Below are 25465 nucleotides of genomic sequence, written 5' to 3' on the forward strand. Positions count from 1 at the left end.
GTTATCTTTGAGTTTATAAATTAGAATTCTACCTATTATGGGTGAAGCTTTTGATAGGCAAGATTACCTTCAGGAAATGAGGATGTGGAATAGCTCCATATTATTGGCTTTTACTTTCAGTATTTTTGTTGTAAGAGGAGAATGTCTTTTAGTTAACTTTTTCCCTTGTCATTGTTTTTGTAAAGCCTTTTTAAATACTTTGAAGCATTTTTATATTTCATAGCTTTTCTTTAAAATTATGTGTAGAGTACTTGAAAGTTTTTTTTCCCTATTTTAATTAGGTTGATGCTTCTCCAATATCTTGAAGTTAAAGATAACCTAGGGTAGGGATATATGTTACTAGTGAATGGAATAGTTGAAAATACCTGAGTATCTCTTTTCCTCTCATCAATATTATATATGTTAGTGTTTAAAATAAATCTTGATCCATAGGTATTGTCTTGATCAAATTGTACGCATATTAAAGCCATTATACTCAGACTTGAAAGAATGAGTTTGCAAAATCTAGTTTAATTCAGATCTGGGGAGGGGAAGGGAGGGGAGGGGGAAAAGGGGAGCACATTGTGAAAATACATATGCACAGGAACCTAATCAATGCTAGACAAACATCGTATTAGTTTACAATATAATAGGATAACCACAAATTTGAAGGCTCAAATTGAGTCCATTAGCTGTAAATACAATTTTATATTTGGCTCAAGTGGCTGTTGAATATCAAGTGGTGCCAAGTTCCTCCAAAGCACCTAGTGACCCCCCAGCCTTGGAAGGAGTTTCACCATAGTCTTAGAAGAAATCCCAGTTGTGCCTTTAACTCTTTTGGCCCTTGGTAGTCATTGCTACCCAAATACAGATGCAGACTAGGGATTTCCAGTGGCCACATGTTATTGCACAGAGAGGTCTGTTCTAAGCCAGACTCTTATGGCTAAGAAGGTGTGAGATTAGCCCTTATATAGTGGTCTAGCATTAACATGGTCTATAAAAGCATGTTAAGAAATAGCTCCTTAGTGATTATGTACCAGCTCCTAGTTATCACACTAACAGAAAAGGCAACATGGCAGCTTCACATTTCACATGAAAGACTAGCATTAACTGGGCCTGGCTTGCTGGCTTACTTTCACATAAAGCTAGTGATTATTTTAATTTAGACCCAGGAGAAAATGATTTCATACCAGTCTTTTCTTCACATAAGATTTGTGTAGCATTAAAATTAAGGTTAATGACTAGGTCATGAAGGCAAAAAACATGTTACTCTCCTTTGCCAAAACAGAAACATCCCTGTTTTGACTCCTATCCAGTTTCCAAAAAACAAAACATACATACACCTTGGTTATTGCACATCTTTCACACAAACTTGTGTATGTATAATATACATATATATATAGTTTTAAATATGCTACACATAAAAAGACTATGGCACTCTACTGAATACATGTTTAACAAAGATCATTACACCACAGGTGTCTGAAAACATACAAAACCCTTACATAATTAATGTAACATTGTTGAATTAGCACACAGGTTTAAAGAATCCACAGAATACAAGGCAAACATTTCTGCCTCAGGGGTTCATTGAGAAGCCCAGCCCATCACAAAACTCTAAGCACAACTGCAGGCAAAATAAATAAGACTTTTCTGGTAGTAGTAATTGTCCTATTAATTAGAAAAATAGAGGTGGGTCAACAATCAATCTGTTTTTAACATTTCTTTCTAGCACATTCCTTATATTCAGTGGTTTTTAAACAGCTATGCAGAAGAGTTTGGGCTAGACTAGCATAGTTTTAGATGGTCTGTTCATCCTATGTGAGGCTTGGCTAATGGACTGAAGGTTTAAAAGGCCCAACATTACCTTTTTACTCTGTCTCTACTAGAGAAAATCTCTCTCTGCTCTGTTTACTTTGTCAGTGTTTAGGTAGTTTTTAGTGGTTTGGGGTTTTGTGTACATGTGATTTTTTTCTGTCTTCTACAACATTCAAATTAATGACAATATTGTCAAGTGACTTTATTCTGGCTGAGAGGTCACATTTTTCACTGTGACTTTTTCACTGTGATCTAGGAGTACACTACCATCTTAGCCAAAGAGCAGATAATGGACATGCTCTGGACTTAAGTCATGTCTGTAAGGAGGAGAGTGAGACTAAATTTAGTGTTAGAAAATAGATTTTTCTATTTTGTAAAGAAAAAGAGTAAATCTTCTGACAAATTTAAGAAAAATTTTGTTTTCATCAAGATATACCTTATGAAAGGAATTGCTTTCAATGTAAATTATTGCCAAGGCTTGAAAAGTAGTTTCTGTGGTAACATAGGGACTTGATTAGAACACTATAAATGTCTGTGTGGTGTTAGAGATATGGTCAATGTTTCCTTACCTTAGGCTGCCATGAGTATACCTGTTTACCCCTTCTCTCTTCAGAAAAAGTCATAGGATTTACATCTTGCTTGCTTTGAACTTTGGTTCAAGAATGATAAATTCATTAGGACCTGGTTCTACCTCCCCCACCCCTCTTGCCTTTAATCTGTAAGGTAAGATGGTTTCTGGTATAGGCCAAAGGCCAAAATGTAATAAAAACTTTAGTTGCCCCATTCCATCTATATGTAAAGCAATTATTTGTTCTGCATCAAGGCATGGTTGTAGACTCACACCGCTTTATCATGACTCATTCAGGGCAAAGTTGTAAAATCTGAGTCAGGGTTGTATGCCTGGTGGCACTTAGCACACAGTGCTTTGTCCATAGAAGGTGCTTGGTAATTATTTGCTGCATTTTCAAAACAAAGCCCTTAAGTGAGTAGACCTATACTTTTAATCCTTCCAGAAATCTGGCAGGTCCACCTCCTTTGCTTAAGTTCCTAATGTGTGTTTCTACACCATTCTGCAATTCTGAAGCTCCTGTAATGCCAGACTAGGTTGCTTCTGGCTAATTTGGTCATTCTTCTCAAATCAATTATATTGGTAATTTATGGAAACTAGATTAAAAGCCCCTGAATCCTTTCTAATAGTGGTGTTTGGTTCTTTTTGTAGGCAGGTGGTATAGGAGCTTGGTTACCTCCTGTTTTTGTATTAACTTTCTACTCTGTGCTTTCCTGGGAATAAATTCTTTGCAACTCTGTAGTTGTAGCAATTTAATGTTACTTCAGTCTGCTTTCAGGATCAACTCCAGTAACTAGAAAAACTTAACTCCTGAGACTAGCTCCTTTTTTTCTGCAGAGAATGTCATCCTGCTACTATAGGGTTGGAAATACAGCTGACTACATACAGCATTGTTACCAAACGGGGAAAAGGTCTCCCAGCAAACATCTGAATGAGCCACAGCTGGCTTGGAGACTTCTGTCACTGGAATGAGGAAACAGTGCGGTTTCCTCTGGCAGATAAAGCACAATCCTAACCCTAGGAGAAAAACATGTGATCTCTTGTAGAAGAAGAGACTGGGCCAGTGCTGGTGCTAGCCTGGCTGCTGGGAAGAGGAAAGAACAAGATTTCGTGTTTTTATTCTCATATGATTGTACAGATCCTTTTTCTTTATTCAAATTTTAAAAATCTAAGGAACAGTTCAGTTGACCCACCTTACCCTGGAATTCAGCCTAGAATAAGTTCCACAGCAGGATTCCACACTGTCCCTGCTGACCCCTTTAGGACAGGGTCTTGCTATGCCTTTAGCACACACACATCCTATTCCTATTCCCAGTAAATTTGTAGTCTTCCTTTTGTTGCCAACTGAGACTACTTGAAAGAACTGGGAGAAAAACAAAACTCCAACCCCAAACCTCATTCTGAGGCAGAGATGCTCACAGACAAGCAACCTTCGGGCAGCAACAGCCTGCAAATGTGGCTCAACAGTCTCTTCTGTTACCAAAGAAACTGCTGCCTTCATGATTTAGATCATTATCCTTCATTGAGCCCTGAGGGAGACGGAGTCTGACAAAACTTGGCAACTGTGTGTCAGGGTTTATGTGCTATTTTCATGTTCCATCCATCCCTTATTAATTTGCACTGAAGCCCTCACATCCAGGAACTTTGCTTATTAACCAGACATTGCCTCGCATTGGTCCTGTGGCTGTGGTACATAAAGGCTAGTTCTCCACTTGATTCAAATGATGAAACTGGAGGTGGACTGTTTCATGAAGGAAGAAAATTAACGTCTCTTCCAAACTAAAGGAGGCAAATAAGGTTTTTCCCCTCTTCGATTTCTTCCTGTACTTTGTCACTGGAGGTGGCGATTTCTGCTTGTGCAGAGAAGACAGCGCAGATGAAGGTGAGGACGGTGCCACCAATGGCAGTGTAGAAGGCCCAGCCCAAGGTGCAGTCTCCAGGTCTGTAGGCAGATGCGTAATGTCCACAGTAGTCTATGGCCTTCTGGCAGCCCCAGCCAGCAGGGTAGAATATCAAACCGAGGATAAGGAATAGGCCTGCAGGACGGAAGAGCAAACAGGTGAAACCCCCCTGGCTCTACAACATAAAGTACCTGCACAGATCTGTTGTAACTGTTACTTGATTTGTTTGCTTGGGGAAATGCCATCTGTTCTGCAATAAAAAGTGTTACGGATTGTTTTATGTAACTAATCTGACCTGATCAAAAAATATCACTTTTTCAGAAATATTTTCAGGCACTTTTATACATGTTGAAATGTGAATCGTCTACTAATTTCTCTTGTGGAAAAGCATATTAGCTTGCTACTATTTCTTTCCACAGGGCTCTTATTGCAGTGGGCATTTCCCTTTTGTTTGGTCTAAGGCAGATGTTGGCAAACAAAGGCCCTCACGCCAAATGTGACCTTATAAATAAAGTTTTATAGGAACACAGTAGAGCTGAGTAGTTGCTCCAGACTACACAGCCTGTAAAAGCTAAAATATTTACTATTGGGCTTTTTGCAGAAAGAGTTTGCCAACAGAACCATCTGATGACAACCTGGTTAAATGCAAGAGACAGGGGCCATGAAGACGACCAGATTTTAACCTGATTGTCAGTGCTTTAAATAAGCCCGCTAGGAGTCTGTTTGCTGGTATTCACCAACTGTGTGCCTGGGACCAGAGTTTTCTGTATTTACATATACAATGAACAAATGGCAAACTTAGTAAGAATTTTCCATCTGGACATAAATGCAGTTGGCCCTGAGCAGACACTAATAAGCTCTGCCTCCATTCTGCTCCACCCACCCTGGCTCATACCAAACATCCATTTTCCTATTCCTCACTGCCTTACTGCTCACTGTGAAACTGGAATGCAGCAGTTGAGAGTTATTTTTCCTGCCTGGTCCCACCAGGGTGAGGCACTCTCAGATGTCAACCCTGTGGTTGCCTCACCCGGTTACCAGTCACACAGCAGAAGCTTCTCATAAGGAAGTCTGGGACCTAAAATGACACAGGCAACCTAGGGCCCCCAAATTTTACCCAACAAAACTTTCTTGGTAGAAATCTTCTTAAAGGCCTTTATTTCACCTGAAAGATCTGCAAGAGGAGTATGGCTTTATTCTATGTGGAAGGAAAAAACTGTTTTATCTGAAAAATGACACCCACATAATCAAGATTGCTAAATCATAACCAAAAAGTCCAAATTTTTAAAGATACCTTGGAATAGCAGTTCTATCCTTACAAATTAAACTTGACTCTGAGTTCTGTTTCTTTTCCTACCTTGACTGAAATTCTCTGGGTTTACCATACCAAAGCTTCCAAGTTATTTCCAGCAACTTCCCCACAAAAGAGAATGCGACTACATTTGTGGTAGGATGATGTTTGAAGGAAGATCAGAGACAGTGTTTCAAGCCACAGATGACAGCTATCAATAGTCATCCTCTTGCCTGACTGTCCCCACTTCATCCCATTGTTTTACTCAGATGGCCTCAAGGGACATTCTAGTAGGGGTGGAGTAGAGGGAATCCATTCAGAGGCTCACTGTCTGATGGGTAATTCACAAAGGAGGTCTTTCTAACCCTGCAGCCCTCTGTCTCTACCTACTGGGAGCAGCAGAATGAGGCATGTTGGAGAGATGCTGTTAGAAAGACTGGGAGCCAGCTCCCTCAAGGCTAAGGCAGCCAGGGGAGACTGTATTGGTCCTCTGGGATATGGAAGGTCCTGAACCAGCAATTTTGGTTTGGAAAGGCTAGAACATAAACCAGCAATATGATGGGCCACAGCAAAGACTCACTAAATTGAGAGGCAGTTCAGTGAGTACTGAAGAGCTCTGATTTTGGAGTGAGCCAGGTGTTTAAATCTAGGCTGTGCCCTCTAAAAAATCTTTCTAAGATTGCCCAGCTTATAACCTAAGTATGATTCCTCACCTGTAAAATGGACTTATCCTTAACTCATAAGTGGTTGTGAATTTTAAAGTCTGTAAAGAGTACTTTCTCCATTCATAACAAAACTAGAACACAGACTAACCGTCTGACCATAGGTTAAAGCCTTCAGCGGATCCCTCCCATATATAAACACAAGCAATTTAAAGTTTACCAATTAAGAATGAGCAGATCAGCTTATTTTTGAGGACATTTTGAAAGGTGTAATAATTTGGTGAGAGGGGAAAACACCAGGCCACAATTTAGTAGCCTTGAAAGAATACATTATTCTCCATCTGAACAGAGGTTTATTACTCATCTGGGGAGATCTAAAATGATTTAACCAATTCTTAAATATTTCTAAGGCTTGTGATAAACCCTGATTAGTACGGTGTGTATCCCACCCTCCTTGTTCCCTGTGAAGCCTCACTCACCCTAAGGTATGACGGGACCTTGATAGCTCCCTCCCTTGAGGTCCTAAATTGCAGCCCTGGAACTATGAGGCCCCTTCTGGGCCTTCTATAAAATGTTCGCTTGCTCAGGATTCAAAGGCACCCTCTTGGATGCATGCAGCCTCTGCTCTAAAGCTCCAAGTGCAGCCCTGAGCAAGGGAGCATTAACTGCTCTTCCTTTTAAAAGACCAAAGTGCTCATATTTTGTGATTCCACCTAAATAAACTGCACAATTCATTTGTATTATATGTAGCTTGAATGTAAATTGAATGCATTTTAATATATTGGGGATAGAAGACAGAAAGCATGGAGTCTGCTACCATATACCAGCTCTGCCACCCTGTGCCAGGTTCTGGGGACACATGAAATACCTTAATTTGGCTGTCTTGGATCCTTTCAGGAAGAAGACAGGTTTAAGATAATTTAATATTATATGTATTTTAATAGCATCAGACCTTTTTTCACAACATGTTGAGCCCAACCAAGAACATTACCTCACTTAGGTGTTCAATTTTCTAACAGCTCAGATGTGATTCCTGAGGTGCTTCAGGCCATCTTAAAACTCTGTGGCTGCTACTACCTCAATCAATTTGTGAATAAGGACAGCAGGGAGACTTCTCTTACCACATAAGGGTGCCATGCTTATGAGTTTGTCGAAAGCTTCAGCTTGAAAGCTCACAGCAAAATCAAAGTGGAAAGGTAATAAAAAGTGAGCTGGGGTATATCTGCCCTAGTGCCGAAGCCACATGCTCCCTCCCGCTCAGGCAGCCAGCCTCGACAAACACAGCAGTGCCTTATCCCAACTCTTCATGGGTTGGTGGGAGGAAGTCACCACTGTCCACTCTGGCCTGACTCCCGGCACTCAGAGTTGTCATTAACATAGCTGACGCCACGAAAATGCAAGACCTGTGTCTGACTGAGGTAATCAGCAGTGGGCCTTCAGGTAAGCAATAATAAATACTTTTAAAATCACATGTATCATTTCTCTGGATATTTAAGATAAAGCTGCTTCCACCAAAGGAATTCCAGAAAGCTGAGTGATTCAAGTGACTACCACACTTAGTCCTCCTGTCATGAGGTCGTGAGCAGAGAAGCAAAGACATTCATTTGAGCCCACCCTGGCCCTGGTTCTCCACTGCTCTCAGGCTGAGAGCAGCCTGGGCAGGATGGTCTCTTGAGCCCTAACAATCTCCCTTAGGCACAAACTTCATACCAGCAGTCACAGGAGACTGTCCACAGCCGACAACTTTTTATCTACAAAAATGGTCCCTTCATATGGTTCAACCTAATATTTTACTTATTTTGATGGTTATCCATCTCCATCTTAGACCTTAAGTTCCATGAGGGCAAGGATTTTTGTATATTCGGTTTACCACTGCATTAAGCCAGTGCTCAGAATAATGCCTGGTACAGGGTAGGCCCTTAATAAAACTTTATTGAACGTCAGTGCAATTTGCTTTGTAGTAAATTATTTCTAAACCATAATGCCCATGGGGGAAAACAGTCAAGTAACTGATGGATATTGAGCAATACGAATGAAATGTGTCATCAAGAAAGAAAATGGAGACCTTCAGTTGGTTTGCTTATCCTTTTCTAGGCCTATGAGATCCAGGGTTTAGAAGCAGACTTATACCCCAAATTCCAAATTGGCTTGATGATACCAGCTCATGAAACAAAATTAAAATCAAGACTTCTTACATGGGCATGTCAGGCAATATAGGCAAGAGAATACAGCAAGACTTACCAAGTTTGCTGCAAACTTGGCCTGGTTTTTCTGGTCCTCAATTTGGATTGCACCCAGGGACTATCAACTAGGTTGTGGGTATGTCCGCAGGCTAAATGGAAGGTGAGGTGTGCTTTGGATTGAATGTCATATATAAGCTGACCCAGAAAATGGTCTGCTCTCCCTCTGCAGCTATTAAAAAAGCAGTTCCTGAAGTTAGGCCAGACTCTGATAGGCTCCAGGCCTTGCCATCCCTTGCCTTAAGTGCACCATTGTTTTGGGGGTATATTTGTGTGAGTGGTGTGGAGGGAGAAACAGAAAGTAAGGAACTAGCTAGTGGGTATTTGCTTCCTTCTGACTGGCATCTCTTCCTGGTGCCTGGCTGAGCTGTGGGCAGGTCTAGCTGAGACGAGGAGGGACAGTGACACTGGCAACCAACCAAAGACAGAGCCACCACTGAAAGAAACCATAAATAACTCAAGAGGGCTGGTAACCTCTGCCATGGTTCAGCTTGATTGGATGGTACCCTAGAAGGTTCGAGGGGATCTTCAAAAAGTTCATGGAAAGATTCATTTTACCTTTTAATTCTATTTTTCCATGAACTTTTTGAAGGACTGTGTATAATTTTCATAACCTCAAAAGACATTCTCATTCTTGGGTTCTGTCTTCTCTCTTGCTAACATTGCATCAAGAGGGTTAGAAAATGCCAGCATCTAGTGACCATGGGGTCACCCTGGAGGATGACTCAACCTTATCTGTGGAAGAAAAAAGTTAATGAAAAGAAACTGAGTGTGAGGACTGCCCTACAGATAGATGCCACTCAGGCTTGGGAAGGCCTTGACAACCTCACTGACGGCCCCCCACGTGGGGCTGGCCCTCACAATCAGCTGGGCACCAGCTAACACCCTCTACACCCCTCTACTATTTTAATAATATTTGCCTCCCAGCAGTCTTATCTATCTGAGCAGAAATTTTCAGAGTCCCTTTAAGGAACCTAAACATGGTTTGCATTTAACTCAGACCACTCTCTCCCCAGAGCCTACCACATAGAAGGTGTTAAAAGAATGAAACACACCAGGAAAAGTAAAGTTATAGTCCTCCTTTCTTAACATTCAGGACTGACTGTGACCAAACCAGCTACAAAATTATGTCTTAAGTAATTTTCTTAATGCTGCTCTGGAATCAAATAATAGTATATCAAACATAAGTTTTAATCAAATCCCTTAGGTGGAAAGAAAAACATCTCCACGGTCCTGCCAATCCCCCAATTTTGGAAAGCCCAGATGTTGCTGAATACAGTGAGTAATATTTTACTTGATCTGAAGATGACCACCTCAAGCTGTAGGAGCTTGGGTGCTGCGAACGGAGGAGCCAAGTCTGAGCGCAGCTCTTCAGTCTGTGAAGTGGGGTAAAGCTCCACGGCTATTTCACAGCCTTTGCCTGGCCTTGGAGCAGCCCTCACCCGGCCCTATCAGTCACACAGTTCCACACTCTTTCTCTACTTGCTGGCTAAGGGGCTAGATTCAAAGTTTGTCTTGTAGGTCACCCACCGTTGGTACAGAAGGAGGCCATTTTCCTGACTGAAAAGTGACAACTGTCAGCTGGCTCCTGTTCTACAGAATAACTATGAACAAGTGAGTCTTCAGACACCACACTTCTACTTCCTCTTCAGACAGGCTTCTAGATTAAATATTAAAGACTGAGGACCTGTTTGCAAAGAAATTTTTCTAAGGACAGAAACAAAAGGAGGACGTCTGTTACTGCTACCGGCAGCCTGTGGAAAAGCCACCAGTGAGACACTGGGCACTTCTAGCAAGTCGTAATGAAGCAGCTCATTCTAAAGCTGTGAAATCCCCTAACGTCTCTGGAGAGTGAGTTCACAGCAGACAACGAATAGCAGGCGTAGGTATCTTTTGATAAATATGGGCTCCAATTAGGTCATTCCTGAGAATGAGCTAATCAGTGAGTGGCCGTAGCAGGGAGTGGGATGTTGCAGGGTTCCCTAGGTTTGAAACACTTTCAGGGCCATGTTAAATGAGAAGCTGGTCACACTAGACACATCCCCATTCCTGGAACAAGGGGCTCATTCATACTAGAAATATTCCCCCTCATCCCAGTTCAAATGTCACCTATGGGAAACATCTGTCACCACTTCCTACCACAGTGTTATTGTTTGTGCTCCCACCGTCCTATGGACATGCCTCTACAGCTCCTTTATCACATTATGCTATTTTTGTGTGTGTACTCAACAATTACTGAGTTACCTACTACGTGCAGGTATTACTCTCAGCTCTGAGGAGACAGCAGTACCCTTGTGGAACTCTGAACCCCCTTGACGGCAAAAAAGCTCCCATATCTCCCATACCTGGCACACTTCCTGACATTAATTATTAAGTACTTGCTTACTGAATCGACACTAAGGAGACATCACAATTTTGTCTTAATATTCACCGATAAACCTGCTTGGTGTGTTACAGTTAACCTTGAGTAACCAAGGTCAAGAGTTCAAATTATTTCTGGCTCTGAAATAGCCATTGACTCATTTAGGAACACAGTAGGAAACCATCGAACTGACTATCAAACATCCATTCCCCTTCCCATATTTCTCTTAAAAAAAATAAATAATAATTTACCCCGTGGTGTTTATCCCTTTCAGGTTTGCCCTGTGACTCAGAGGTCTGCGCTGGAGACACAGCCAAGCCTGAGCCCCCGTCTTTGTTGACCCAGCCCCATTCCCTGTAGCATAATGCCAAGAGGCTGCCCCTGCCGGCACCACTTCTGTCCCACCCCCCATCCCAGGCAACCATCTCACGAACATGAAGCCAGGCACGAGAGTGAGGGCTTCTTGTGTCCCATCCCCATTCTGGACACAGCTCAGAGAGCATTCCAGGCTTGTCAGGGGCAATAGCTAAAGCTATCATTTTTTGAACCATCAAGTTCAAAAAGTACTGACAGTGCTAGATTAAAGGAAAACTAGGGCACGACAGCTATTTTCACATGACCTTTAGATCTTCTGCCAGTTTTCTGCCTCCAAATGGGAAGACTCAGTGGCTTTTCCTCCTCAGTATCCTTCGCTGTTCTTCCTTACCTTTCCAGTCTGTAAACACTGGAGTGTCCGGGATTCGATCACTGGTTCTCTTCCCTGTCCCATTCCCCTTACTGATGTGGCACATGGTCCCATGGCTTTAAATGCTACCTCCTACTGCCATCTCCTGAATTTTGATCTTGAATTTTGAATTCCAGATTTCCATATCCAACTGCCTACTTGACCTCCCCTTGGACGTCAAATAAGGTACTTGAAAATTATGTCTAAACCTGAACTCTGGATTTCCATTCCCTACTTCAGAATCTGTTCTTCACCCTGTCGACCTCATCTCAGCAAATGGGAGTTCCACTCTTATACCTGTTCAGGTCAAAAGCCTTGGTCATCTTTGACTCTTCCCTTTCTCATAAGGCCTACAGTAACCTATCAGCAAAGCCTACTGGCCTTCGTTCCAGCTGTGTGCTTTGCCTGGAATGCTGCTTCTCCTAATAACCCCTAAGACTAACTCCTTTATCTTCTCAGTGAATGCTACCTTGACTACCTTATTTAAAACACTGCAACTTTCTCCCTGCCACACACACTGTACCCCTCACCTTCTAACACAATTCCAAGACACTGCCATACCAAAATCCGAGGATGCTTAAGTCACTGATATAGAATGGCGTAGTATTTGCATATAACCTGTGCACATCTCCTGTGTACTTCAAATCATCTCTAGATTACTTATAATACCGAACACAATGTAAATGCTCTGTAAATAGTTGTTATACTGTATTTTTTATTTGCATTTTTTTGTATTATTTATTTCTATTTTTAAAAATATTTTTGATCCACAGTTGGCTGAATCCACTCATGTGGATACAGACAGCTGACGGTACTATGTATTATTTTGTTTACTGTCCATTCCCATCAGGTTGAATGTAAATTCCATGAGGAGAGGAAACTTTGTGCAGTTTATTCTTTAGGTGTCCCAATTGCCTAGAACAATGTCTGACATGCAATATGTGCTTAGTAAATACCTGTTGATTGGACGAGTGAAAAGATAGGGTGATGTGATTATATTACATTTTAAATGAAGGCACTGTGGAAAGTTCTTGCCAAGCTTTTGAAATGGTTGGAGGAGAAGTTTCAGTCAATAACATGAATCCCAGGGGTTGGCAGTTTTGGCCAAGAGAACACCAGCCACACTGTTACTGTGGAAACATATGCAGGGTCCAAACCAGGGGATTGGACTTTTACTTAGCTGCCTGCACTGAAAACCTCCTTCTTGGCTATGCAAAATGATTGTTTGTTGGGAGATCACATAGGGAAAGGAAAGTTTATTAAATGTGATAAATTATCAGTTATTAAACACCAGTCTTAATTTATCTCAAAACTCTGAAACTGCTTCCAACTCTGCTTGGCAGTGGTGAAAAGACAGGCTGTGGCTAACTTGTGGGAAGTGGCCAGGGCCCTAGCTGGGGTGGGTGTGTGGGATTGTGGGTGTTGGTGCTTGTGTGTAAACCTGGAGAAGGACGGGAAAATGACAGGTGAGGGAACACAAAGAGATATGAGAGGAAATGAGAAATGAGGTGGCCCCTGGCCATTTGCAGAAGAGGCAAGTGGTATCTAGAAGCAGCATGAGCCTGGAGAATGGAAAGACCAACAGTGAAGGTGCCAGCACAGAGGGCAGAAGATGCAGAACTGTTGTATAGCCCAAGAAAACACCCACTCCCACTGGCAGCCATGAGGACAATTCACAGACCAATCTCTGGCATGGAACGGGATGGTATCTTCTTCTGTTTCCAGGAGAGGAATATGTTTAGTTATTTAACTAAGTCTGGGAATATCTATCTCAGTCATGTGGTACAACAGCTGATGCACAGAGTGACAGACAACATCCCTATGCATTTATCTGTATGCTTCCCTCTCTTTTCTAAATTTTTATTTTCCTCCAAGTCACTTTCCATGCTGACATTTTGGCAGTCCCTGATAGCTACAAGGGTACTTCAAAAAGTTTGTAGAAAAATGGAATTAAAAGATAATATGAATTTTTCCATCAACATTTTGAAGACCCTGCATATTTGTAGGTCATCAGCTGTTGTCAGGTGGGGACATTTTTTCTTTCACAAAATCCCAAGGCAAATTGTGCTTTGAGAAGGACATACCATTTCAGACCACGTCCAGTTCCCTACCCATTGAATTTGCCATCAAGATATTCTCTTCCCAGAGATCATCTTGTATACTTATGTACAGGGACTTTGGAGACACTTCACAGTAATGATCCTCAGTCACCAAGACAAGGCTAAACTAGGTTCCCTACTCTCTGTTTTAGAAAGAAGAGACATATATGATACAATTTAGAAAGAATTTCGTGAGTAAAAACTTTAAAAATTAAAAGTAAATGGTTAACCAGTGATCTGGAAAACTATCCAGAACAATGACAGTAAAAAACAGAAGTCTTACTGTGACATAATATGCATACGTCCCATTACAAAACAGTATTGGTTTCAAGGCCTGCTAGATGTCTCAAGGTATAAATTTTTGGCTGAGAACTCCCATTTGATTGTAAACTTGCTGACAGTAGTAAAGAGTGCGTGTCCTGTTCCTTGGCTTCTATGCCCCCAAGTCAAGCCTACACTCAGTGCCTGTTCACAGTCCTCTACACATGCTGTGGTATTCACCAACTTCACATGCTATTTCCGATTCTCATTTCCTTTCTGGTCTTCACTTATTTGTAAGAATCTTCTGGAAATGTCCCTATGGTAAAAATGATAGATTCCAAGTAAAGATGATCTGAAGTTGAAACTATCTATAAATACTCTCCCCAATTTTATACAGTTACAACTGATGCTTAAAGTTGAAAGTGTGTACAGGTCGTTAGAACCTTTTAATCATAAAAATAATATTTATAACAATGGCAGCAATTAATGCTTATTGAGCACTCTGTGCCAGGCACTGGTTAAGCACCTTAAATATAACTCATTTACTCCTTATAGCAATTCTGTAAGGTTGGTGCTATTGATATCATCACTTGACAAATGAGGAAACTGAGGCACAGAGGGGTTAATCAGCAGCAGGGCTGGACTCACATCCAGACAATATGGCTCCAGAGTCCACTTCCTGAACCTTCATGCTAAACTAATGCCTTACTGCAGACCACAGACTGGCTTCTAAGACAAAAGCATCTGCCCAGCTCAAGAGGAGAGACTGATGTGTACTCAAAAGCTAGCTTAGTTGTACTGATGAGAGGTTAGAGAGCAGATGATAAAGAACAGTTATCAAGTGAGAAAACACTGGAGTACTTTGAGGGGATATGGGGAGGGGGTAGGCTGAACCAAAATAAAGGGTCACCTATTGTAAAGCAGGCTAGACAATAGCAAGATAAAGAAGTTCCATCCACACCTTCTCTTCCATTCCAATCTGAGTGTCACCAACCTCACCAAAGGATAGATACCACTTTGGAATGGCTGCCCTTGGCCAAAGCAAGTTCTAGAAAGAAAACCTAGTGAACAGGTCAGAACAATGTAAGGTTCACTGTGATATATGCTTGTGCAGGATGTGGAACACCTGTGTGAGCAGAAAACTGCAAACAAAGCACAAAGCCCGTTGGACCAGAAGAAGAAAATATATAAGCAGTATAATCAGCTTGCAATTTAGCTCTCTTGCTCTGAGATCCTGCATGCTTGGGTACCATTTGAAATTGTACATCCTCCTAAAATAATAATGCCATCTACAAAATGATCCACAAAAGAAGATATCCTACGTCCTTTCCAGGATAGCTGTCTATAGCAGATGAGACAAAAATCCAGCACTGAGAGCCTCAGACAGCCCCAAATCCCTCCTCCAGGAGGTCAGGCCATTGTTTAGCCATCTCGCCTCTTCCAAGTAGCTTTGCTTAACTCACAGAACAGACTTGATATTTGTCTCCTACCCACTCCTGTGTACACTGGGTTTTAGTTAATCCTGGGTCATTGAGATCCGCTTGTCTCTACGTCTACATGCAGGGGATGTTGCTCTCAATCTTAGACAGCTGACTTCTATGAAATCTTGCTTATAATTACTGCAGACACCAGGAGGGTGGCCCCAAGAGCTCTTCCTTCCACGTAAGAAGAGTTCTGGTTCTATGCCCCCCAAGCCCAAAAGCCAAGTAGCAATGGTATTCAAGCTTGCTTGACTTCCCCAGATGCCAGGACAGGCCACGGTCTTCAGAACCAAAACTTTGAGTAGCCATTCAGAGTCAGGGTATTTGATCAGTATTTATAAATACAAGTAAAATAACAAAGTATTGGTTATAACATGAATCGAGGATTTCTGCCCCAGGATGATCATTTTTGGTTAATTTATACCTTTGAAATCACCTTGCCCATTAAGGTTTTTCAATAAAAACTTATTCTAAAGCCCAAGCAGAATTTTGTTTTAGTGATTCCCAGTTCTGAAATGATTCTTATCTGTTCTCCAGATGAAGGCTCTAGCAATTATTTATGCTTTAGCTGTCTAGGAGGCCAGAGTCCATGTCCGAAGTGAGACATAGCCGCATCTGCTAAATCCTTTACTCTTTTCCAAATACCTGCACATTTACAGCTGAGCTAGCACAAACTAGTCAACTTAGCACTGATATGTGTTTTTTGTCGGTGAACATAAAACCATTTACTGACTACCTATGTATGTAGCAGGCCTCATTCTGAACATTAGAGATATAACTGAAAAGACAAATCCATACTCTGAGGGGTTTGCTTATATTCTACAAAGTGGTTCCCACACTTCTGGATTTCACACACTAGGTACAATGGCCAGAAAAATTGTTGGGAGGTCAACATTTTTATTTTGCTAATATAAGGTCACTGATATAACCATTATCTCCTGTCATCATTTCATAAAAGAAAAACATTTTAACACAATCAGAATAAAGGACAGCTCTTTAAATTGAATATATTTAGCTCTATGAAATCTTACAGTGCTTTCCTTATCTTTCTCATTTTTGCTGTGGACCAGTGGAACCATTAGCATAGAGTGGACCAGCACTCATTCAAAGGCAGCAACTCCTGGTTGAGGGGCCCTTCTGAGGGTTGAGGGGCGGGGACAGTGTGGAGGGCACCTGTGGTAAGAGGGGGACACCTTTCTAAGAAGGCTGTTTACCTGGCAAGTAACAAGGTAAAAGGTAAGGATCCTCTTCCTGTTTTCTGTCTAGTTCCAAACTTGTTTTCATTGCATCTCATTTTAAAGTTTCAAGAGTTTATGGACAAGCCAGACCAGGCCCTACTCTGACGTCTAGTGACTCCACTTCAATAGCCAGATCAGGAACTAGACGTTCACCAGTAACGAAAAGGGTTTTTAGCTGGTGACCACAGTGTCTTTGTAGAGCTTGGTACATGATCAAAATAATACCAGAAGACTTTAAGCAACAAGGTTTTCTGAGGGGAAGGACAGGAAAAGAGAGGAGCTGGTTGATATTTACAGGTGTCAATAATTAGGGGGAAAAATGGCTCATATTAATGCTTATGCCATGTCTCCAAAGGAATCTAGTAGGATATCAATTTTCTGCTAAAAACATTCCCATGGTATTATAACTGGCAAGAAAAATACTCTCCAGGGTTGGGCATAGAGAGATGATGCAGAGCAATGTAAATAGAATTCTTTGGAAGACAATCAGAGCATAGTTATCACAAAAGACCTCATAACCAAGGCCCCCAGGGAAAGTTTCTGTTATAATTACTCAAAATTAGTGGCCTTCAATTAAGAATTGTCTTGTGCCCTTAGGATATGTGGAGATACAATCTATAAGAAAGATGCAGTTTCTCCACTGAAGTCTCCCTAAGTCTCAGCAATGACTTCTGTTTATATGCAAATTACTTCCCCTGGCAGTTTTTTAAACCCTTAACTCTAAATTGTTGAAACTCAACAAACTAATTTAGCCAGATTATTCCTTTCTATCAGTTAGTAATGAAGCTTTACTGCACATTCAGGGCGAGGAGCTGTTTGTTAAACTGCCTATATGCAACTGAAAGAACTTTATGGAATATTTTCTCAAGATAAATTTTGCATCTGACAGGTAGAATTACGAAAAACAGAGCTCCTATTTGACTATAACCAAAGTACACTGATAATTCAAAATGAGCTACCAAAATAAAATGCAGTGTATAACTGAGTAAAAGACACTTTAAAAGTAACTTTCTACTGAGCTGTGACATTTTCAGGACAATAAGTGAATTTCATGCCTGGTGAAGTCTTTGGATGTAGATAATGTTAAATAATTCTTCCAACAAACCAGGTGAAGTCATTTCAACAGTAGATCCCTGATGCTGGCCTCTATCACTCTGTACACATAGCCAGTCTGCATTTTGAATTGAAATTACTTAGATTTGTGGACACATATTTGTACTGATTCCTAAACTCTTTTAATATTGGCTTCATTTTCTCAATGTGTATTTTTAGATTTAGTCTGCACAGGGGCTTCTAAAAGAATGACTGCTGGCCATTTAATAAAGCTACTGGAAAGATCATACACAATAAATGAACTTATAAATATGGGTGATTGTGCTATAGCATAGTTCTTAATAGGAGATGCAGATTATTTGTGAAGTAGCGTTATAGCTTAGAAGAATATCACCTCTGCATTAAGCTTTTAAACAGTGTCTGAACTGCTCATGTAAATAATTCAGAGCCATGCTTAAGTGATTTGTAAATGTAATTTGAACACAGATCATCCGTGGCTCCATGATAATTTATGTCTACAATTAAGAAATGCCATGGCAGGGCCGGCCCCGTGGCGCACTTGGGAGAGTGTGGGGCTTGGGAGCGCAGCGGCGCTCCTGCCATGGGTTCGGATCCTATATAGGAATGGCTGGTGCGCTCACTGGCTGAGCATGGTGCGGACGACACCAAGCCAAGGGTTGCAATCCCCTTACCGGTCACAAAAAGACCAAAAAAAAAAAAAAAGAAATGCCATGGCAAACCACCTTCCACATTTTATTTGCATATCAATTCCTATACATGAATTTTAAGAGAGTTTACAATCTTCTTCTAGACCTTCCAAATGATTCCTTAAAAACAGATCCCAGCCTCTAGACTTACTCAATGCCTGCATGGTCCACTTGCTTTTAGGCAGTAGTTTCTTATCTAATGATATGGTTGAGTTCTTTGTTCCTTTTATATATGATATATTTCTTTCCTTCTCTAGAATACAGTTTATGAAATGATGACTCTAATACAGCTTGGGAGCAGAAACTCAAGCATCCAATAAAAACTCCTTGTACTGAAATGTAATTCTGGCCTGCCTTATAACATTTCTTCATTCTTTACTTTTTACCAAGGGATTATTAAAGGTTAATGAATTAACAGATAGGTCGTATCAGTGCTATTCTTAAACTGATTCAGAAATGGGAACTGCTGAACTGACTTCTGATGGAGGCACTGTCTATCTGAAGAGCTAGAAACCAGCAGCCTCCTTTTGGCAGCCTGAAGCCTCCAGTGCTCGTTCTCACCAGGAAGGAAAAGCAGAGGATGCTCCCTCTACTTTCCTTTGTCCCTTCTTTGAGGGTATCCTGAAGTTGGGCAACCAGTGTCATGCTACCTTCTTGGAGAAAGCCAAGTGAATCTTTCAGGTGTAAAACTAAGGGGCAAGGCTCTGTGAAAGCCAGGAATCTTCCCCTCTCCCAATGCTTCCCGAGCCTCTATTCTTACGTCCCTCCTCTCCTGGGAGTAAACAAGTAGGTCAAAATGCTTAAGGTTATTTTACACCCTGTGAAAAAAGGCATCAAGAATCCCTAGTTCTAGACAGTGACCACGGTGTATTTTGTATGCCTACCCGTACTTCCACACGCTTCACATTTACCTTCCACTCGTCTTCTCTCTCAGATTCTTCTCCTCTTATTCCTTTTTCTTTTTTCATACTGTCCTCCTTCACTCTCAATCACTGCTCACTCCCAAAAATACTGAGCCTGCACACACCAGGCCCTTGGCCAGCAAAGCAAAGAGCAGTTCCCATGGGCACACCCCCCACCCCAGCCCTGTGCAGGCGGAGTTCAGACCACTGCAATCTATCTGGTCAGACTGGTGGGGCAGCTTGCTGAGGCAACCCCACTGGACAGACAGAGGCTAGAGAGAGCACAGAGTTCGTGAGAGCCCACAAGACATCAAGAAGCCAATCTGCATCTGAGGGAAGACTGGAAGACAGCAGGCAGCTGGGCCCTGCAGCTCATGTGCTAGTCCAACTCTCATGGCAAGCCCAGTGGAATAGTCCCAGCCAGCACAAGCGAGCCAAATCCTGAGCTCATTTTAATGGCTTCTGTCCCAAACCTGAGTCACTGGGGATTCCACGGACTTCTAAGAGAACATGCATTTCTAAAAACAAACTGCTTGATGCTGTCATGGAAAACCTGGATCTTTGCATTCTACGATTTCACTATGGATTACATCCAGGTCACAACCTAAGGAAGACAGCTGGCAAAAAACCCCACAAAATAAACAAAAAACCCTGCTGGCTGATTACCCAGCTTTTATAAAGAATCGCACAGGGATATGAACCTCTGTGTGTTTCTGGCTCTGCCAAGTCTTAGGTAAGGCCTCACCTACTGAAAACCAATCAGCCTGTACTTTATCCTTCCAGGGGAGTCTGAGAAGCCACCTGCAATCAAGACTCAACTGTGAGAATCTGCCTCCAGAAAGGAAAGGAATGGAAGATGCATGTCAGGGGGAAGGGGAGTGGGAAGAAGGATGTCTTATTTTCCTGTCAATTCGACTGCTATCTTTGGCATTAAAAAAAAAAAAAGATTTGAGGACACCCCTAGTCACACCAAAGTCACAGGACTGCTCTGCACCCTGCAGCCCTGACAACAGGCAGGTTATTAAGGGGCCAGGAAATAGCGCTATAAAATGTACTCATGTTTGATTTGAACACACCGGGTCAGTTCTAGAGACTATGAAAGATATCTCTATTCCTTAAAATGCAGCACTTCTAGGAAACACAAAGAATATATTCAAACTTGCCACAAAAGCAGAAATACTTTAACAATTATCATATAGCTACCATGTATTATTCACTGTGCTCCAAGCACTGTGCTTAGGCCTTTCTCATATATTATCTAATTTAATCCTCAGAACCACCTTGAGGTATGGACTATTATCATACCCATTTTGTGAGTGAGAAAACTGAGGCTTAGTGAAGTGAGGCAGGCAAACTGGTCAATGTTTCACAGCCACTTTAGGGTGAGGCTTGAACTCTAATCACTGCCAAGAGTGAGTGTTGAACACCAAGGGCATTTCTGTACAAGTATTTAGGAAGTGCAAGCTTGGAGCTCACCATTAGGCTAGGCCTTGGAGGCAAGTCCTGCTGTCTGGGTTAACTTAATAATCAATAGTTGTATTTTACTATTATTGTGTTATGTTAACCAAAGTGTGGGATTTACACTGAGTTATCAGATTCACACCCAACTTCTAAAATCAAAGTATCAAGATTTTGATGGTTTATGTTGTGTGGTTTTTTTTTTTATAGACAACAAGGGCTATACAAGCTTGTATTTATTCTTTAAAATTAGATGTAGCAAAGAAATATGCTTACAAAAACTTGTAATTTTTCATCCAGTCACATTTTACAAAAATGTCATTTTTGCCAAAATTAAATTTGTAAGAACAAACACAGTCCGAGTATATTTCTAAGGAATGCTTTTGTTGCTCCAGCAACAGTCTCTTTTCTCACCATTTGTTTCAATGTCGAATAGATCCAAGAGTTGAGACGGAGGGGTGTGGGGAGAGAAAAGACTGATGCTCACAGCTGCAACAAGGCCTTGGCTGAGGCTGGGGCTGACCAGATGCTCTTACAGATGGGCCGACAGGAAAGAAAGCAAGTCAGCTGCTTCAGACAGTGGTGTGGCAACTTTGTCAGGCCAGATTCAAGGACCACGGTTGCCATTTACAGTGGCTTGAGCTGCCTGGTGTAGACCTTGTTAGGGAAGAAAGATCCCGCGGAGCAGCTGTGGCCCCAACACAAGAAGGTTGGCTTAGTCCATACTTCTCATGATTTCTTCTCTGAGGGGTGCTGTTCCTTCCTGTACTTTTGTGCTTAGCCTTAGATCAATGGCCCCTTAGAGAGCAGTCTGACTATACAGGAGCTTCTGCCTCTTGCCAGTTTAAAATTTTGAGTAATTTCAGAATTTTTGAGATGCTGCATAAGTAACAGAATTAGAAAGTTACAATTTCTTTTAGAAAACTCAGACTTTTGGAAGAGACAGATGACTGGCAGACTAGCCCCTCAGGTGTACCCCTTAGTCTTTCTCCTCTTCTTCTTCCCAGAGGCCTTATGCAGAGAGATAAGGACAGAGAATAGTTAGAAAAACCCTCACTGGAGTATATGAAGAATAGCTAAACCATGTACTTGATCCTTGTGCAAAAATGAACACTCTTGCCATTTATTGGAAGTAGCACACAAGAGCATCAAAGATTTGCTGGACTAATAAGCATTCTTAGAGATGTAATTCACTGGACTAACACCTTATTAAAAGCTATATGGAAACAGTCTTCAGGATTGAAGGATACCTACGCTTTGCTTCTTAATGACTGGAAGATAGGTTTGGGGTTATGGCCCAAGATGTCCCACCCCTTGCTGAAAATGGCCACTAGATGGTTTGCTAGAAGGCAGTTAGACTACCACCAAGTTTCTCAAGATGAAAAGCATTCCCACGGATGGCAAACCAGGAGTCTCACCTGCATACCAGCATATTTATAAAAGCTGTAATAATGGCACGAAATAATTGAGGATGTGTAAATAGAACATAGTGAGGAAAATCAAACAGAAATTCTCCTCCCTGGTCAACCAAGGCCTTCAACAGGATTAATAAATTGTGTGTGCTGCTTTCCCTTTACGTACATGTTTATTTTGACTTCTCAAAAGCCTTTGGTTACACTTCCCCACAAAGTTTTAAGATCTACACAGGCATATACGCACACACACCTGAGGCACTGTGTGTCGGGAGAAAAGAGTAGGGGCACTTCTGTGATGAGAAAATGACGAATCAGTATTGCAACCCATCTTATTTAACATTTCTGGGTGGTGAAACGCCAGGCTGAAGGGGATAGACTTCAGATTTCAGAAGTGAATCAAAAGGGGACAATGAGCTTCACAGAATCAAAACTCTAAGATAAAAAAATCTAAGGTAAGGTCATATTTTCCAAACTCCCTACATTTCAGAAAAGGAATGCTGAGATCCAGAAAGGTGGTATATTCATCTCAAGTGAAACTGCTCGTTAGCATCAAAGATAAAAAACAGAATCCTGGTCTCCCAAATTCTGTGAGTGCCTAGGTCATTCATGGTATGGCTCATCCTGGCAGATAAACAGATGGGGGTACTGAGATTTGACACTCCGGGCCAGAAAAATCTAAGGGCCCTGGTATCTGAATGGAGTACACTCCCCAAGCAAGTAAATCAGAACTGTGGATGGTCCTCTGTCCTGTTTCCTGATCCATTACATCCCTCTCCCACCCACCTACCTACCCTCCAAACAAAACACACAGGGGCCTCCTAAGATCTGAGAAATAGAAAACTTTATCTTATCAGCTGTTTGGGGGAAAAAACTGTCATTTGATCTGTTTATTTGGAAGCCAGTTCTGCTGGGCTCAAGAGTTTGCTATGAGGCAGACTAGAGTTAATTCATTTTAGGTCTGTTTCTTTACAGCCCTGGACACAAGGCTCAATGCTTATCTTCATTGTTGAAGAGTCCTGTGCACACAACCTTAGAATTTGCTGAGAGATAAATCACCTGTGCATTAGGGGCTGTAGGTGGATTACTGTTTCTCCTGTTAGAGTTGGGATTAATACATATCTTGGTTAAAAAGTGAGTTCTTTTTTTCTTAAAATCAAAGCAAAAGTCTATTTCTCTACTTCCTTGGAGATGTCTTCAAACTCAGCCGTGTGTGTGTGTGTGTGTGTGTGTGTGTGTGTGTGTGTGTGTGTGTGTGTGTGTGTGTGTGTGTGTGTGTGTGTGTGTGTGTGTGTGTGTGTGTGTGTGTGTGTGTGTGTGTGTGTGTGTGTGTGTGTGTGTGTGTGTGTGTGTGTGTGTGTGTGTGTGTGTAAATTTCTGCTGCCCAGATTGGCCCTCTTGATTCAGAACCCACCTTTCAAACCCACTGGGGAAGCCTAGGACAGTAGTCCTGGCAGTGTTCGTTTTTCCTGCAACTCGCAGCCTTCTGTCTGGGATCACTGTAAAGAGCTCATACTTTTCTTTCCACCCATTTCTAACAAGCTCCTTAGTGAGAAGTTCTCAGAAAGCAGAAGTTAGCTTGCTTTTTCTGATCTCGAGCGCACAGAACATTCTGTCAGGCTCCGGGAGACAGACAATTTAAACCGGAACATTATTAAACACAGAACAGTTGATACTAATTCTTTCCCAGCCCTCGTCTTCCCGAGTCCGAAGCTGAAATCTTCTGGGCCCGGGTGAGGCTGACAGGGAGCGCAGGTCCAGGCGGGCTGCCTCTTAATGAGCATGCGCACGTGCCCTCAGCACAGAGTGCCTGCTGCAGGTGGGACCCGCGCTCCCCTTAATTCTTCAGGGAGATGCACTGAGGCAGAGTGTATGCTTTCAATTTAACAGGAAAAACAGAAAGTCGTAGTTACTCAAACCAAAACCAACAACTTGGCCCCCGAGGAAGTAAACAATGGGGAGAGCCATGCGAGACCAGAGAAGAACGAGACCCTGTCTTCCTGCTGGATAGGAGTGAACCAGGAGAAAGGGACGAGGCGTGCAGCACACGCGCTGTCTGCAACAGAACCTAGCGAGGGAAAGCTGACTAGACACAAGGTCTTCGGCAGAACTGGAAGAAGGAGAGACTCAGCGAGCGCTGCGCTGCGGCGCAGGTCTCCACCCCGCCCAGCCCAGGCTCCTTCCTCCGCCCGCTGCACTCACCTGCGATTCCTTGCAATAACCCACAGACGTTGAAAATGCTTTTCTTCATGATGCTCTGCACGCACATGGTGAAGACGGACACCAAAGCCACCATGCAAAGAATGAAGATGCCCACGGTCAGGAAAATCGCAGTGGCCTGCCAGAAGCCACTGGCGATCTCGCCGAAGCTCTCCGCGTAGGGCCCGCACAGCGTGTCGCGCTGGAGATGCTGCAGCCCAGGGTTGCGGATGCAGCGGGCATAGATGCCCAAGGTGGGGTGGTAGGGCTCCGCGGGGTCCCCGCTCGCCGCCTCGGCGCCACCGTGGCTCTTGGCTTTCCCGATCAGCCAGTCTGCGCTCATGAAAGCAATGAGCTCTGCAAAAGCCACCACGATACTCAGGAGGGTCCAGAGCATTGAGCGACAGGTGACGATGACATGACACATATTGATGCTCAAAGCGGAGAAAGAGTCAGGAGTCCTCGGGGTTAATCAGAAAAGAGAGCCGGGAAGGAGGCTGAGGCCCAGGAAGGAAGTGGCTGCTGCAGGCATTCACTCCCGAAGCCGCAGCAGTCCGGGGCGGGCGGCATTCAGGCTGAGTGACACATGCCGTCCTCCGGCCGGCCAAGCCCAGCACGACTGCCGCCGGCCCGGCTCACCTAGGGGAAAGAGAGGAGGCGGTTAGCAGAGCTCTCCAAGCCCCGCCCCGCGGGCGGCGCGGCTCAGAAACTTCCAGGTCCTCCGACCGGGGCTGCTCCCCTCAGCTCACACGCCCGCCCTGCCCGGCCCACGTAGCCACCCCGGCCCAGGCCCCACAGACCCACCCCACAGAGCGCGTCCCCAGCCGCAGGCCGGGCCATTCTCTGTGCATCTGCTGAGCTGCTCCGCTTCCAGTTCTCCCCGACCACTCACTGTGGTGGTGAACCCTGTCTCTAGACAGCGTGGCACAAGGAAGGAGAACGACACAGGAGACACTGTCCCAGCTGCTTGGCTCCTGCTCCCTCACCTCTTATTAAGAAAAGTCAGACAGCACAGGGAACCGGACAGATCTCGGCCCGACTGCCTGTGAACTGTGTCAACAGACTGACCACGTTTTTTATAAAGTTTGAGGGCTCTGGCTGCTGTTTTGG

General features: G+C 42.8%; 1 protein-coding gene across 1 annotated transcript; it reads right to left on the reverse strand.

Annotated features, from left to right (window-relative positions):
* Positions 1-499: 499 nt before the first annotated feature.
* On the reverse strand, positions 500-24969 carry LHFPL2 (LHFPL tetraspan subfamily member 2). Its single transcript, XM_063086535.1, has 2 exons — positions 24359-24969; positions 500-4401 (listed from the first exon to the last, which is right to left on the reverse strand). Exons 1-2 carry the CDS (start codon positions 24780-24782, stop codon positions 4145-4147), a joined length of 681 nt encoding a protein of 226 aa, XP_062942605.1. The 5' UTR covers positions 24783-24969; the 3' UTR covers positions 500-4144.
* Positions 24970-25465: the final 496 nt, after the last annotated feature.

This window comes from Cynocephalus volans, chromosome 2 (assembly GCF_027409185.1).
Source record: "Cynocephalus volans isolate mCynVol1 chromosome 2, mCynVol1.pri, whole genome shotgun sequence".
NCBI lineage: Eukaryota > Metazoa > Chordata > Mammalia > Dermoptera > Cynocephalidae > Cynocephalus > Cynocephalus volans.